General features: G+C 45.0%; 1 protein-coding gene across 1 annotated transcript in view; it reads right to left on the bottom strand.

Annotated features, from left to right (window-relative positions):
- NUP210L (nucleoporin 210 like) overlaps positions 1-17519 on the bottom strand; it is a 358615-nt gene that overhangs the window by 289472 nt on the left and 51624 nt on the right. The window contains exons 6-12 of the mRNA XM_085637033.1: positions 13946-14078; positions 10884-11042; positions 7214-7282; positions 5637-5746; positions 2996-3136; positions 1103-1240; positions 30-185 (exon numbers count right to left, since the gene is read on the bottom strand). Of these exons, the coding sequence (XP_085493159.1) occupies positions 30-185; positions 1103-1240; positions 2996-3136; positions 5637-5746; positions 7214-7282; positions 10884-11042; positions 13946-14078 (906 nt within the window). The remainder of the gene's footprint in view (positions 1-29; positions 186-1102; positions 1241-2995; positions 3137-5636; positions 5747-7213; positions 7283-10883; positions 11043-13945; positions 14079-17519) is intronic.

Here is a 17519-nt window from a genome sequence, read left to right as displayed (position 1 = left end):
TTTGGATTGAAGAACATGGATAGACTTGCCTTAACTTCTCCGAAGTGGTATGGATTCAGCACATCTCGGGCCTGCACTAAACACTGCCCAATGACCACCCCAGTCACGACAACTCCTCTCATGGTTACAATGGCAACAGTCTGATTGGAAGCTACCCATGTGAAATTGCCGCTGCCGCCTTGGATCTACGGAAACAATAGAATTAGTGATTCAGCAACACATGCGACAAAGCATGCCAGTCACATGGAGGGCTACAACAACTTGCAAGTTGGTCATAGGCAGGCTCCCTCTTAAATTTCCCTCCAGTAGTAGACATCTGACTTCTGAGAACCATTATCAATATCAAGCCCCCTACTAGAGACTCCAATGACAGATATGGCCAAGACTTCCTTTCACGAATACACCTTTTTTTCACAGACCCGCGCCACTAACAGGCAAGCAATCCCTTCCTTTCATAGAAACTTTGGTGCAGAAAACTCGTAACAATTAACAGGTCTTCATCTACAGAGACCTTGGACCAATAACAAGTACACTACATTGTCAATGAGAGGCACATAGCCATACAGTCTTGCTTTCAGAAACAGGCTGTTATCTACAAAGACAATATTCCTCTAAAAAGACCATATGTCTATAACAAGTGTATTACTAGAGACCTGTCATTAACAAGCCCACAACCTTAGAGATCTCCTGCCAATCAAAGTATTTTTGCAACTGATTATAGATGTTTAGACTCGGCAATAGAGATGGCTATAAGCTACCTCGTTAACACTGCTTGCAGCTATATTCCCTACAAAGCTGTCAAATCTACTGTTTTCTTCATGCACGGAGAAATCTTAGCGCACCTTTTCACAATAACCACTGTCTCTCAGTGCTAATAGGCTCACCAAAGTATGTTGCACACTTTAGTTTGTTCTTTTACAATGGAGGGATTCCGCAAGCCAAACTCCTCGACAACCGCCACTCTGTCTCTCATCTTGGAAGACTCCTTGAACATTATATACTGCTGGCTTCTCTCTCCCTGGTAGTCACATGAGATCAGATAATACAATGCTGGCCTTGCTCCCAACTGGGTAACTTATGAAAGATGAGCTATTCAAGTTACCTGAATTTGGTAGCGGTAGGGAACTTCACGAGGATGGTGTGGGAATGCCAGTACGCTTGGAGTTAGAACGATGGGGTGGAAACTCTGCACTTCTTGCACATGACCAATGGGTATCTCCAGTCTATGCAGGATACCATCCTAGAAAGGAAACCAAGGGTGAAAGCTCCAACGTCTCATTATCAGATGCAGAGTATTTAGAGGTGTATTATAGAGGCAGCAGGAGGGGTAAATATAGGTGATTAAGGTAATGTGCTTTAGAAGGGCTTTGGTCTTGCATATGGTGCATAAGAAAACAACAATTAAAATAGAAATAAATATACTTGCAAAAGAGAATTTTACAGAGAGGGCACAGGAACAGGTAAAAGTAAAGACATTACAATGCTCATGGAAAAAAACAAAGGGAGGGAAACAAAAGGACAAGTACAAACATTATGCACAGGAAATAGAATTACTGAGAAAAGGACATGGTATAGTCAGAATGCACAGGGGAAAGGCCCAGTGAGAAGAGGACACATTAAAACCAATGAACCACAAACAAAATATGGGAGAAGAGGAGACCTCCTGCTTTGACCTCCTCTATGTATAACTAATCACACACTGAGAAGTAGGAAGGTATAAATCGCTTTTTAAGAGAGGTAAACTGGCAAAGTACAAATCTTTGAAAAACTGCCCTCACCCACAGAAATGTGTGGCATGCTTCATCATTGGGCTGCTAGACACACCTCTGTGCAAACCAATGCATGAGGTGGGCAATAGGGTGGGGGAGACAATACAAACATATAAAAAGTTCTGGGGCATAAAGGGAGTAAGTGCAGACAAACTAATTTAAACTGACTCAGGGGTATCCCAATGTCTATTTTTTAATGGATTCCCTGGCCAGGGCTAAAAGGTATCCCAATACCAGTGGATGGTGGTGAAGTGGGTAGATTATGAACCATTTACTCCTCCATTCTGCTGAGAAGTCGACATGTTTCAGACGTATTTTGTGTCTTCCACGGCTTTCTTCAGGACTATTAGATCCCCGTAATGATACCCTTCTTATCTACCTTAATAAATAGGTTGATTACTAAACCTGTATATTTACGTAGGTCCTGTAATCACACTCCATATAGAATCGAGTTTCACTGAAGTATATGCTTGAACTGGCGCGGGAGTGAGGGTGAGCCCCTGTAGTCACACATTCATCAAGGTGGGTCCACATCTGGCTCAGTATCCCTCCCGGCACAGTGTAGGTGACCTATCCATACCATCCACTAGTATTGAGATACATTTTAGCCCTGACCAGGGAATCCATTAATAAAATAGACATTGGGATATCCCTGAGTCATCCGACCTTTCTATATGTTTGTATTGTCTCCCCCACCTTAATGCTCCACCTCATGCATTGGTCTGCGCAGAGGTGTTTCTAGCAGTCCAATGATGAAGCATGTAACAAGTTTTGTGGGTGAGGGCAGTTTTTCAAAGATTTGTACTTTGCCAGTTTTACCTCTCTTAAAAAGCTGTTTATACTCTCATACTTATCAGTGTGTGATACATTAAAACCAATATCATGTACATGAAAGGGGCCTACATTCAAGAGGACACAGTAAAGGTATTGTTCTGCACAGGAAAGGGCCTAAATAAGAAGAAATAGTTAAGGTATTATTATGCAAAGGAGTGACACTGAGGTACAGGAGAATGTCAAATGGACAACACGATGTACAGGAAAAAGACACAAGAAGACAAATGGTGATAGTCGAGTTAAAGTGCTGTACTTTGCACACTGCGTGCACAAACATTTCCCACAATTATGAAACCAAGAGCACCCATATATAAGTTCACACAGACAAACACTTACACGCAGCATAGTTCAGCCACAACCACCCAGATCCAGCCACTCTGTTTTTACCCAACCTGATGCTGGACACCGATGAGTTCGGCTTTAATGTAGAAGACGCCACTTTTCATAACTTGAACCTGGTGGTGGGAGCCATTCACGGAGGACGCTTTCACTTCAAGGAACTCTGAAGGAAACTCCATTTCTATCCTCAAATTCTGAAAATGAGAGTAGAAGTAACATTAAAAATAAATATTAACAGGGAATAAACCCTCAAACCCAATTGCCACTCAAATTTGGGGTATGGGCACCACTCCTTCATACGCTGCTTCCATCGATGCTGACCCAGAAACCCCCCTCCCATCACTTATGTGCTGATCACTTATACAATAAAGTTTGGTGGACAGCTCTATCAGACCGTTAAAAGGCTGGCGCTCCAAACAATCCCAGCAAAGGGAAATCACTCAGTACTATGATTACATATGTTGTGGTTGACTTAATGAAGATTGGCCATGGCTATTTGTGTCAAAATGTTTTAGTAAAAAAATCACTGAACCAGCAGTGGCAAGAGCAATTAGAGGGGTTGTTCTATTGTCTTGCTTACTTCATGTCAACAATGATAGGCCTTGTTCCTTCCTAGGAGCTCCCGCTACACGCCTTCTATGTGTGTAAAAAGACAGGCTATGTTTGTACAGAAGATTCACCCAGCTACCTATCTCATATGTGTGTATAGTGATCTGTTTCTCTCACAGAGCCTCTCTACTTCCACATCAGCCAGCTGTGCCTGATGACAGGCCTGTTTAATTTTCCAAACGGTGTGCTGTTTTTTTAGGCATGGTGTGTATAAGATAAGCTTGGTTCACTCCAAAAGGCAATCGTCTTCCTATGTGCTTGGTGTTTATAGTGCACATGCCAGTTAAATCCCGGGGCCTAGACAGTTATCTGTAAACAGTACGTACACTACCGTGCCTGTTTCAATTATCATATCCTCTAAGCTGCCACCTTGGTATGTTGTGCACAGTAACAAATCAGGGCTAAATGTACAAAGCCTTTTTGAGGTCGCAAATGGCCTGATTCAGAGAATTGAGACGTCTGTGACCACAAAAATGCTTTTTGAAATGTGCAAAAGGCAAATTGCCATTCTACAAGTTCTTACCGAATCACAATTTGGGTTTGCGTTTTGGTATTTGGAAGGGGCGTGTTTATGGAGTCCCTTCCAAATACAGGTTCACAGTGGTAAGTGTAATGTTTTATGACCGAATTGTGGTCACAAAACATTTAAATTTTCACCACGAGTTCAGTAACCCATTCGCAAATGGGAATAGTTCCACTTTGAGAATGTCTCATAAATATTTTTTGAGCGCTGGTGGTCCCACAGACCCTGCCTACTCTTAAAAAATGAATTTTAACATTTTCATTTTTTTCTTTTGAAACGCATCCTGTTTTCCTTTAAGGAAAATAGGCTGCATCTCAAAGAAAAAAAGTTTTTTTAAAATTTAAAAGCAATCACAGACATGGTGGTCTACTGACCCCAGCAGGCCACAGTTCCTGTGATGGCTATCATTCATAATGGGTCGCAATCTTAGCACATCTGCTCTCAGTTCCTTCACAGAAGCAACTACGAGTAACACTTGCTTCATGTATACATGATAGGCCATATCCATCCCTAAAATCCTCTCTGCTATCACCGCAACACAGCACCTTGAGTGTCATGATGGGTTCACTGCCTTCTCTGCTGCCACACCTACCTGAAGCCTCACTTCTCCTAAGCATATCCACTCTGCAATTTTGGGCCCACTTAATTCCGAGGCTCCCTGTTTTAATGTGACACAATCATAGGCTCACTTCACTTCCAGAAGCGTCACTGATTCAGTTCCAATTGGGTATACACAACAGGAATAGCTGACTTCCAAAAGCCTCCCTCTTCCAGTGTCTACCTGGTAAACACGACAGCCCCAATTCATTCCCAGTAGCCTCTTGCTTTCCACTCCTCTCTGGTAAACGAATGGATTACTTAATTTCTGGTAAATTCTCCACTGTCAAGCCTTCCTGGTACAGGTCAGTGTGACGTGTTTGATGGGGAAGGTGGTCGCCAACACAGATATGGGCATCTCAATTGAAGTCAGACACTATGTCTGTTCCCTTCTTAATGTACTTAGTTATTTCACATTTTTATGCAGAGAAAATCAACTGGGTGGTGTCAGTGTGATGTACCTCATAACAACAAATGAATGAGTGGACGTGCAACAGCACTTCAATGAAACAGCAATGTAACTATGGTAAATACCAGTATTTGTAAAGCGCACAGCTACCTCCGAAGTGGTGTCCCGGCGCTGGGGGCCCTCGGGAAGATTAAGCGAGCTATTGCCCAGAGTCACATGGTGCTGGGCTAACCTGCCGCTGGCACCGGGAATCAAACCGTGAACCCCGTAGTCCGGAGTCAGGCACCCTGGCCATTGCGCCACACCTCTTCCACCCGGAAGAGGAAGGTCATGTATGTCTAAATCTGCCAATTAACAACAGGTGAAAGAAACACAGTAGATGGCAACAACAAAGTTGTTAGGGGTGTACATGATTGCCGCACTTACATCCAATTAAAAGCATAGTAAAGCAGAGTGAAGATTTTGTAAACCTGTAAGTTACATCTTATGATAAGTGATAAGTGTAAGAAGAGAAGCACATAAGAGTTATGAAGGCACAGATAGTTATCTCACTCACATCTGATGGGAAGACACAATTGCTGCAGCCTTTTTCATAAATGTCCACTGTAATCTCATAGTATCTGGACACCTCCAGGACCCACCTGTCTCCGGGGAAGACTGAAAAACCTAAACGAACAACAGGAGACGGATCAGGGTAGAAAACAACATATCCAATCTCCACCATGAAGTGCCTGCGACAAATGACATTTACAACTGTGAGGATCCGGAGGAAGCCTACCGCTTCTCCCAGAGTGTGAGAGCCTCAGGCTCAGAACACTGCTCTTTGGTGAGGTCACACCCCGAGACACACTGCGGCTGTCTTCAGGGGACAGTTCAAGGCACACTACGCGTCTCCTGAGAGGCAACACGTCCAAATTTAGAGTTTTATATCACCCTACAAAAATATTAACTCCAGAACATTGATTGCCCCTATATAGCCAAGGAAAGTATATGCAGATAGGCATAGATTTACAATTCCTAAACTATACTTAATTCCACATCTATGTACCCTTCTCAAGGCACGTAAATATGAAGTTAAGAGTATTGAGGGCCAGATGTACGACCCTTTCATTTAGCGCCTTGCAATTTGCGACTCATTGCAAGTCGCAAATTGCCAGGCGCTAAATGAAATGTACAACAGTGTTATTACACTGTTTTGCGATTCCCAATGGGGTCGCAAATTGCGATGCTCATGACTATTAATGAGCCTCTCGCAATTTTCGAGCCCATTGGGAATGACAGGCCCTCCCAGGAATGGTGGCCTACTGGGCTCAGCACACCACCATGTCTGGGACTGCTTTTTTAATAAAGCAGTTTTTTTTTAATGCAGCCCGTTTTCCTTCAAGATAAACGGGATGCATTTAAAAAAGAAAAATGAAACTTTTCAGTTTAATGTTCTTTAAGGGCAGGCATTGGTGTCTGGGACCACTGCCTGCTCTTAAAAAATATTTTCCAACATACTCACAAAGGGGAAGGGGTCCCAGTGAACTGCGAGGGTTTTGCGGCCTCAAATGCGGTCGCAAAACACTAGTACATAGCATGTTGACTCGCTATTCGGAAGGGACGCCCCTTCCTAATAGCGAGAGTCGCAAATGCTATTTTGTGAGTTAGTGACTCGCAAAATAGCATTTGTACATGCCATTACCCATTTTTGGCGCCACAAAATAGAGGTTCTCCCATTTGCGGCCACAAAAAAGGGTCGTACATCTGGCCCTAAATCTATAGTTTTCTTTGTAGACTTATCATGAGGATATAGCGGCAGTTTCTTCTTGGAGTCGATATTTTTGTAGGGTGATGTAAAAAAACGCGCTAAAGTGGAAGAACACCCCCCGGGTGTGACAGACTGAGATGCACTTTTATGACCTTCATTGTAAAGATCGAATAAAGTTTCTAAAGTAAGAGACGCGCTGCCTTACTGAAGGTGGAAGCCTCAGATCCGCAGTCCATCTTTGAGGTGACAGTCTGGGACAAAGGGCTCAGACCTTGAGATGCACCCACTGGTCCTCTCAGAGAGCACATGATTTCTATCAGTGCAATAAGGGGCACCAGGAGCCCATAATGTCGCCACATTCGCACACTGTGCCAAAAGCTTACCTATAGATCCAGCCTCCACGACATGAACCGTACATTTGGGAAGCCCCAGAGCCCCTCGCATGTGGATATCTTTGCCAAAGCTTAAGGAAGCCACACAGTGTGGAAACAACGCCCGGGATTGCTTATGTATCCTTGCACTGCACAATTGCCAGCTCACAGATTTTCAGATTACATCTCATGTAATTTCACAGTACCAAGTGGCAAGACATATCCTAATATGGTAGCTGTGCAAAGTCCTAAACTTCAGTTGTATTCTGCCCAAATGTAAGGGAACATGTCCTCCCCTCTGCTTACATTCATCTGAGTGTTTCCAAACTTGGAGAAATGACCTTACATTTACTACGGGTATGTGTAGGTTACAGGATTATGGCATTGTATTTCCACTGAACATCTGAAGGCTCAGTATCATTGCCTTAATTGTAGACCCATCTATGTCCGGGATGGGGGCATATTCTCAGTATCAATCTGTGTTTTACAGTTCAGAAGGTTCTCCCATCTGTCCTGTTGAACTATTTCAGTGTTATCTCCAGACCTGGAGTGCAAGGAATCTCAAACCCATCTATTTTGTTGTACTTGTGTTGAGCGAGGAGACAACCACTTTGTCTCACATCTTTGAGACTTTGGACATCACTATAGCTGTTCTGTAGGTTTGTGGCGCTAAGACTGATATTCATGTGGTTGGTTCACTTCTATAATGGCGCAGACAAGCTAAAGAATGATGGAATGGAATGCTACAAAAGGCATTCCTGGTTGTTAAGATTCACTCAAGTGTTGGTGCATGTCATGTTTTGGCTTATATTTGAGTCTCTATCTGGGTTGGATAAGTCCAGGCACTGCTCCTGAGCCTATTGTACCAGAAGACACATGCTTGCACCTCCCTACGGAGGCCCAACAGGACCAAATGCCTTTAGAGAAGCATTTCCAGACATAATTTTGTCAATGATTTGAGACAACCCTTCAGAGATATTTGTGGCATTTCGGACTCAAAAGTGCTCTGTGCAAAACTGGGGCTATTTCACTCGATGTAGGTGAGTTATGCAAATGACCCTTCAGAAGGTTTCTTCTGCATCAGTGAACATTTAAAAACTAAGATAGGTTTGCAAATATATTGTTAGCCTGAATGAGAAGTCACATTCTTTACATTACTTCCCCACCCCTGGAACACAGTAATATAGTTGACTAATGTTTGGTATATTTGAGGATTGATATGGTACTGTGACTAAGAGTTCATTTGACACAAGAGTAATTAATGTTGTGCATGGACATGAAATCTAGGCAAATTGTTCTCGGCAGAGATAGGATCTAAAGGCAAAGTTGGAGAAACTAGAATTCCAATCCCTAGTTGTCCACTGACCAACTAGATTATCTTCTGTAACACTGAGCAAATCATTTCATTCATTTCATAAGGCTTTATTCGGAGCTTAAAACACAAGTCCATAAAAGCAGAACAAATACTCATCAAATACATCAAACAATACATGATTAAAAATGTAGACAGGTTACATGATTTAAGAATATAAATAATTAAAAGAGCATACCAGGCCTTACTTTGATAGCTAATAAGAGGAAGGTTGCAGTAAAAAAGCATACATCAGGATATGGTTTAAAAAGCAGTTTCATGGCATCTTTTCTGTTCCTTACTCCATATTTTAAAAAGATGGGTTTGAGATAGGCTCGACGGTAATTATCATAAAGATTACATGACAAAAGAAAGTGCATGGTGCTTTGAGCTGATACGTTATCGCAAGGGCATGGGCCTACCGGGTGTTTTTTAATACACGGGTAAGCCACCAAATGATGAACTATCCCAAACCTTAATCTGGTGATGACGTACCTATGGGAGGGTCGAGTGACTAAACTCAGATATGACTGAAAACCCTCATCTTCACAAAATCTACTATAAAACATACATGTACTTAAATTACTACTAGTACTTTCCCTTTGCTCTAGTGTAAAATTCGTAAAAACTGATTTCATCACTTTTTTAGACAGACTGGATGAGGCGTTACAGTCGTCTTTAAGACTAATACCATAAATCTCGAAGTAACAATTAATGACATATTTAATCCAAGGAATTTTCATATGGCCATCAATGGAGAGACAATCTCCAATGATTGCTCTGCTTAGGGAGGTCTCTTCTTTTAACCATACAGAACGCCACAGCATTAAGGGCCTTAATGCCAGTAAGTCTGAGAGGGGGGAGATACCTAGTTCTCTATGAACCAAATCATTTGTGGCAGATTTAGGTAGACACAACAACCTTTTCAGAAATAGGTTTTCCTCTACTTGCAGGTTCCCTGGCTTGGTATACCCCCACACTCCGGCTCCATAAAGGGCCACGGATAAACATCTCATTTGAAAGATCATCAACATATCTTTGATCCGTTTATCTCCAATGTTTGTAGCGAATTTGAACACCCCATGCGAGCTTTTCGCCATCCTAGCCTGGACATTATTAATCTCCCTGGTCCAGCTGCCTGATTTAGAAAAGGTGATGCCGAGATAGTTAAAAGATTCCACAGTTGACACCTTGTGACCTTCTAAAAAGTAAGCATGAGGTTTTTTACATACCGCCCCACACTCCATAATGAAGGTTTTGGTCTTGTTGATCAACAGCTTTCTATCGTTGATGAACAGCAGGAACCTGTCCATCAGACGCTGTAGGCCAATAGGGGTCCTAGACAAAATTACAGCGTCGTCCGCGTAGAGGAGTACGGGAACGCTGAAATCTTTTATTTTTGGTGCGTCAGCCGCAATCTCCTTTAGAACTGCGTCCACTTTGTTAATAAAAAGAATAAAAAGCAAAGGGGCAAGCACACACCCTTGCCTAATTCCCCGTCTAACCCTAAACTTGGGGGTACACTCTCCGGCCTGACCATAGCGGACACTAGAGTTTAATTTGGCATAAAGTCTCGCTAGAAAGTAAACAATTGACTCTGGAGCCCCCATTTCCAATAGCGTGGTCCATAGGGTGCCATGATCCACCATATCAAAGGCACTACTCAGGTCTGCGAAGCAGAGATAGAGAGATCCTTTTTTTGCCTTGGTATATTTACCTATGATTAAATCAAGGTTAAGGCATTGCTCTAATGTTCCTCTGCCCCGCCTGAAGCCGTATTGGGAGTCAGCAAGGATATTATTGGACTCGGCCCATTCTTCTAACCTGACCATGAGTACCCGGCTCATGACTTTCACCGAGGAGTCCAGGAGGGATATTGGACGGTAATTCTTTGCATCCCCCCTGTCTCCTTTCTTGAAAATCGGTACGATAATGGATTCTTCCCAAGTATGTGGAACCCCAGAACGTACGGCAGTATTAAAAACTTTTGTAAGCAATGGGCCCCATAGTTCAGGGACTGTTTTGTACACATCAATAGGGACCCCATCAGGTCCCTGGGCCTTCCCACTGAGCAAATCATTTTATCTTGTGTTTCAGATCCATTGTCTACACCAAGTAAGAGCACTTTCAAATGGAATGCCCCCCAAATAAGAAGTAGAGGAAATCTGGCTGTTTACCATTGCTGAGTAGCATTTCTCTCTTCTTCTACTGAAACAGCGAAAGGTCACCATCTCCCTCCAACAACATGTGGACACACACATATGCACAACACTGTTTACGCCAAACAGACCAACAAAATTTGGCACCAGCCCAGAAACACACAAAGGATACTTTTATGGATGAAGACAAGATTGACAAGTCCTAATTGCAATGCAGTGACTGTGACGGTGTTGATGTCCAGATCGGCCACGGCCTGGTCCATGGAACCACCGGGGCCAACAACTTCATTCTGAAACTCCAGATCATAATGTTCGAGGGGAAGATCCACTTCTGTGATGAGACAATGAGAGGGGATGTGTGTCGAACCAGCATGTACATATTAGACAAATACATTGTTAATCGATAAGCAAGATATTGTTGCGTTCAGGCCAACTTTCAAACGTAATATGCACACGGGCATGGAGTCTCTCTTACTTGTACTCTGTGGGAGAACATCATATACAATAATAATGGCATGACAGAAACACAATCATTTTAGGTGTGATATAATATGTTTTGCAACAACTGTTGCTATGAACACCTGGCTCTTCCTACAGCTTCTGGAAGGTTTCTTAGCTGAAATACCCATCAAGCCCCAGAGATGCCAGGGGGTATTTGTGAGCTCTCCATAGTCCACCTTGCTTGGCACCAGCTTTCACTGCAGGCCAGTTAATAATCCCTATCCATGCTCTTAGGATGCCAGTGGGCTTCTACAGGCTCTTGAGGAATCCGAAGAAAACAGCAACCTGCCAAAATGCCATAGAGCATCTCCAAGATCCTGAGACATCATCAACAACTCTAAACATCAGACACAAGGGGGCACCCGCAGTCTCTTGATATGACAGAGAGCACTTCCAAGTTGCTGATATTTCAGAAGGCACCTCCAAGTTCCCAGTGCTGCAGAAGATGCTTCCTTGCATCTGATATTCCAATTGATGCATACAGGCTCATAAGACATCACACGACACTGCCCATACCTACATAAGTGATAGGATACCCTATAGTGACAACTAGGTCAGATGGCTCTCCCAAGAACTGGCAATGCTGGGATGTATTCCTTTTTCCCACACAGCACCTTCAAATCACAATTGGGTGAGTAATATATTTTTGGAGAGAACGGACCTGGTTTAGAGTTTGGCGGACAAGCTACTCTGCCACAAACATGGTGGAGCCTCGTGTCTGCCATACAGCCTTCCTGTTCTATTTTGATTCCGAAAGATAGTCTTGTTTCCAACAACGGTTCCTCATCCTCTGTGGCATTGGAAACGCTACACCAATGGCCTGGCAGAGCTTGGACCATCGGAGTAGGTGCATCAGACCATCCACCCCATTTAAAGAGAGTAGTACAGAGGTTTTTTTTCACTTTGGGACTACAAGGTAATCTCTGGCAGTCCCAAACTAAAAAAAAACAGAAACATTACTCCCACGCCATCTGAGAAATTTCTTAGGGTGTCAGGGTCATTACATTTTTGCTTTTCACATTACCCGTTTTGGGAGTTTGTGTATGAAAAACATGAGCATTTGATGAGCGGCTAGCCGAAACATGTCAGCCGCTTACTAAACTTACAGTGCCGTCGGAGGAGCCGCTGTGACGGCAGCCCCGCTGGAGGCGCAGAGATCTCTGCTGGGCCAGTGGAGATCCCTTAATATGGTTGGTTGTAGTCCAAGCCTGTGTGCCGAAGGAGAGACCTTTGGACCCTGACAGACTGGCAGCCGCCCACCAAAGCATACATCAGGCCCCAAGATGTGCTTTTAGTCACCCTGATTTCCACCTTTACATTTCTACAGAGTATGATTTTCACTTAATGGCAAGTAAACTTTGAGACTTTGAAATGCCTACTGCCCTTTACTACTGACATTATACTGTTAAGAGTCCAAAACAAACACAAAAATGGGAGGGCCATTTTAGTGTACATGAACATCCAAGAGAGAGGGAGCCCTCATCGTAGATATTGACTACTTACCCGGAACTGTTCTTTTTTCATTTCCTCTTACCTTTCCCACCCATTTGGGGAGAGGAGTTGGCCTAACGGCTAGGGCGCTCGACCTCGGACCTGGGGGACTGGGTTCGAGTCTCGGTAATGACGCTGAACATCCTGTGATTCTGGGCAAATCACTTAGTCTCCCCGTGCCTAACAAAGAATGAATGTGTCCTCATGTAACCTAACTGGTGCTATGTAAAGCGCTCTGATACCAGATTGGATTCGGGTCAAGTTTTCGCTTTATAAAACTCTACAAACAAAACAAAAAAAAATAGGGGAAGTCTCAGCAAAAAAACATCTGCTCATCCTGCTCTGATTACTTTTTCTGTTTTTGTGGGTTCCAGGGAGGCAAAGCATACTCTCATTTATGGCAACTTAGCCCTGCAGCTTAACCCCAATTTATTATATCCATCTCCAGGCAGATGTCTGTCTTCCAAGAGCCCAGTCTACTTAGCCATTTCAAAGAATTACTTAATAGTTTGTAACTTTGCCTTCTCTATTTTGTCTGCCCCTTTCCTACTGCCACGTTATACATATCCCTGTTTAAAGATTTTATTTTGACTAAAACAATCTCATATCCCCTGTATGGCAGGAACAACACCGCTTTCCAAAAAGAGTCTTTTATATATGATGTATTGTATACCACAATATCGATGAACAAAACATATTGTCCTGCAATAATATCACATACAGAATACCCAGTACAACACTAACATGCAGATAAGTACATGTAGGCAAGTGTAGATGTGCTATTTGTCACTCTACACCTACACACCTTGAATATGTATATATCCTGAAGGTCTACAAAAGGGGAGTTGAGAGTAAATCTACACTTTAATATACTTATCTTTACAAGTATGTGGTAAAGTTACTATTCTGGGCCCAGTATTTTGGCAGTGCAACCTTTTGAACTCAGTATTGCGAAAGAACACCTCCATACTGTATACTTTAAGACTGTCGGGTTCCGCGTTTGAGTCCCAAGTTCACCATGGTCAGATGGGTGGGTCATTGTGAAATGGGAAGAAAGACAAGGGAAGTATTCTTGGTTAAAGAGTAACTGGATTTAAGTAGGTATATCTACTTTTGATACCAGTGACCATCTTCTGCAAAGCCGCATGACACAACTAAAATACAGATGCAAATATTCATTTAATCTTCAAGAAAATAATTTTTGGGGGAAGTTCTATGTCCATAAACATTCTGACCACTTACCTATGATCTTTCCATAAACAAGTCGTCTAACTTTGTATCTAACGTAGGCTCCAACAAGAAGGTAGACATCAGTTGAGGGCACGATGAAGATGTTCTCCAGGACAAATAGGCGGACTGTGGCATCCTCCACGAACTATGGGAGGCAAGAAGCACACACGATTAACTGCAGTACTGGACTGAGCTGTGAGCACAGGCACGCAACACTGCGCAGCACTAGGGTCGGCTTATTTGCCTTTCATCTTTATTATGCAGAATTCTACTCTGTCTTGCCACAGTCCTTAATATGTGAAAGGTACAAACTCATGAAAGCAACCAGCCTAACTGTATAGCAAGCATACCTCTTCAGGCTAAACTATAAGGTAAGCAGGAGGAACACTGGTGGCAGGGGAGATGCAAGTGATCAGGGTGGGGCAGAAAACACTTGACAGGGAAGGTGGAGGAGTCGGGGAGGGGTGCCTTGGAAGAAGACAATCCAGGAAGGGGGTGTTAATTAGTTGTTGAACTGAGAAACATGGTGAGGGTCACACACCAATCGGCCAAAGGAGGCAGGGACATTAACATGCCAGCCTAATTCTGGTGTCCTGCAGTCTTTTTCAACAAGCCTCCTCAAGACACTCACAGGCATGCAGAAAGAGAATGGAAACACCTCTCTCATGCCAAGCCTCCTTCTAAGGGTCAGTAAAAGGAGGGTTGACCAACAGCTTTTATTTTAGATTTTGTGGGATCTTTTGTACAAAAAATCGTGGGCTGTAGTGATATTCCTTTAAAAGATCGCTTAGTGAGGAGCCTAGCGCGGGACCAAGATGGCAGCGTGAGACAGAGCTCCCGCGACCCTCGTTCCCTCCGGCAACTATCCTGGAAAAATCCTGTGTTAAATATCCGGAATATTGGAGATGAACCATTGCTGAGGCGAGTGTCGTTGTCCGGACTGAAATCGTACACCGGAGACCGAAGTTGTGACAAGTGGAAGTTCGCGGCCTATCCCCGGGAGGTGCCCGGGTCTCGCGTTGGCATGGGCTCGGACACTAATTGAACAACAACGGCCGTGTGTTGTGCAGACCATCGGATGGGGGATGTTTTCACTTTCGTTTTCTTCTACAACTGCGTGCCTCGGCCCGCGAGTGTCTTGGGCAACAGTCGCCTGCAGCTTGGCCTGCACACCATGGGCTTGAATCGGGGTCCCGGATCCTGCGGACCTCGTGCTAATAGTGTGGCTGAGCGGCCCGTCTTTGACACTGACTGTTCCTGGTGTTGAGGATGTCGACCAAATCGGAAGCCGACAAACAGAAGCCCAAGAATTCCAGGCGGGGGGGCTACACTCAAACTAACAATATGGATCGCTATGCCCAGCAAAAGGGATCGCCAAGTGGACTGGGGAAGCCACAGGAATTACCGAGAGACGGCTCGGTCCCCGCACCGGAATTGACACTGCAAGACATCATGGGTGCCATTGAGGAGATGAAGTCCTCTATTGGGCAGCAGTTCGAGACCCTGGCACACAAAGTGGACACTATCTCGGTTGACGTTAATTTGCTTCGCGCTGACCTGGGGAAAACTAATGAGAGAGTTCAATCTTTGGACCAAAAAACCTCTAGCCTCACGGGGGACGTCTCTGATCTGCAATTAGAGGTCCGCACTCTGAGGACTACCAATGACCTCTTTGCCCGCAAGATGGAGGATTTTGAAGGCCGGGCGAGGCGCAACAACGTGCGCATTGTTGGCGTTCCGGAGAAATCGGAAGAGCAATCAGCGGACTTGTTTGTCGAGGACTTGGTGGTTAATCATTTGGCGCCTAAGGGCCTCAGCAAGTTCTTTGCGGTCGAACGGGCCCACCGAGTCCCGGGGGGAGGCCCAAGGTGGGAGCCCCCCCGAGACCGATCATCGCCAGGATTTTCAATTTCAGGGACCGCGATGCCATTCTGCAGGCGTCACGAGCGTCCGGACCAGTCACTTTCCAGAACACTGCAGTGAGCTTCTATCCTGACTTCACCCAAGCGGTGCAGAAGCAACGGCAGAGTTTCCTGGGGGTTAAGCGGAGGCTACGTGAGATGGGCCTGAAGTATGCCATGCTCTTCCCAGCCAAGTTGCGCGTCGAGTACGAAGAGCGAACTTTTTTCTTTGACTTGCCAGACGAGGTTGGGGAATGGCTCGACACATTGCCTCCGCGGAGGACTAGCGGGGATCATGCTGGCGGAGCGGAAGGTGGCCATGTCGCAAAAGAGTGAGGACTCCGGTGATTGAACATTCTGGCTAAGCTCAGGACAGTGGTTCGCTGATTTGTTTTCATTGATGGCTATGATCCGGGGGTGGCGAGGGTACAATGGGACCTCTTTCCTCCTACGGGGTTTCTTCTTGTAGATTAGCTTCTGCTAGGGCGACAGGCACACTGCAAGTTGGGGGGGCTTTTTAGGCTTACGCAGGGGTGCAGGGTGGGGGGTGGTGTGGGTTTGTTGGAGTGTTTGTTGTTGCTTTTTATTTTGCAGGGTACCGCAATGAAAGTCTCGTGTGCTGTTCTCTGGAGGGGGCGGGGGTCTCTTGCCATTCTGTGATGGGGGGTAGGGGTTTGAATATACTTAGTTGGAATGTTAACGGCTTGGGGGATCGTATTAAGCGGGGGATTGTTTTGCAATTTCTGAAGAGGTGCTCTCCTGATATAGTTTTGCTGCAGGAGACGCACCTGATAGGCAACACGTGTCATGCTCTCAATAGAAAGGGGTATAAATTTGTTGCGCACTCTGGGTTTTCCTCGGGATCTCGGGGGGCTGGAATACTCGTTAGGACCTCGTTGCCGTTTGAGATTGATTCCACTACTGTCGATGAGAGGGGGCGCTTTGTGGCTGTTGCGGGGAGGTGGGAGGGCCGGACACTGGTTTTGGTTTCTGTTTATGTCCCTCCTGGCCAGCAGACCGCCACGTTTGCTGACTTGGGGAGGGCTATGCTGGATCTCCCCGAGGGCGTGTTGTTGGTGGGTGGTGATTTTAATGCAGTTGGTTCCGGATTACTAGACAGACATCCGCCAAGGGACCCCGGGGGGGCGCAGAGATGGCTCCCAGATTTTATTGATACACTAGGTCTGGTTGACTGCTGGAGGCTGCTACACCCCGCTCAGCGGCAGTACACTTTTCACTCTGGGGCGCATGGCAGTCTCTCTAGAATAGATTACGTTCTCACCTTGGCTGCCCAAGCTTCCTTGGTATCCGAGGCTAGGCACATGGCTAGGGGCATCTCCGATCATTCGCCGGTGTGGATTTGTATGGATTTTGGCCGTGGAGCGGGAGGTAGGGTGGCCCCGATTAACCCCTGGTATTTCCGTGACCCTAGGACTCGTAGCGCGTTGCTGAAAGCGGTCGATGTCTACTTTTCGGAGAATCTTGGCTCGGTCACCTCTGCGGTGTCCTTGTGGGAAGCGTTTAAAACAGTACTGAGAGAGGAGGCCCTCTCCCTGATAGCGGATGTCAAACGTCGGAGAGATGCGGAGGTGGCGCAGATCGAGGCTGAGATAGTGGTATTAGAGTCAGTCCTGGAAGACGAGGTTACTGCGGAAACACTGCATAAGTTGAGCTTAAAACAGTCG

This window comes from Triturus cristatus, chromosome 12 (assembly GCF_964204655.1).
Source record: "Triturus cristatus chromosome 12, aTriCri1.1, whole genome shotgun sequence".
In the NCBI taxonomy this organism is placed as follows: Eukaryota; Metazoa; Chordata; class Amphibia; order Caudata; family Salamandridae; genus Triturus; species Triturus cristatus.
This window is presented reverse-complemented; position numbering and strand designations above follow the sequence as displayed.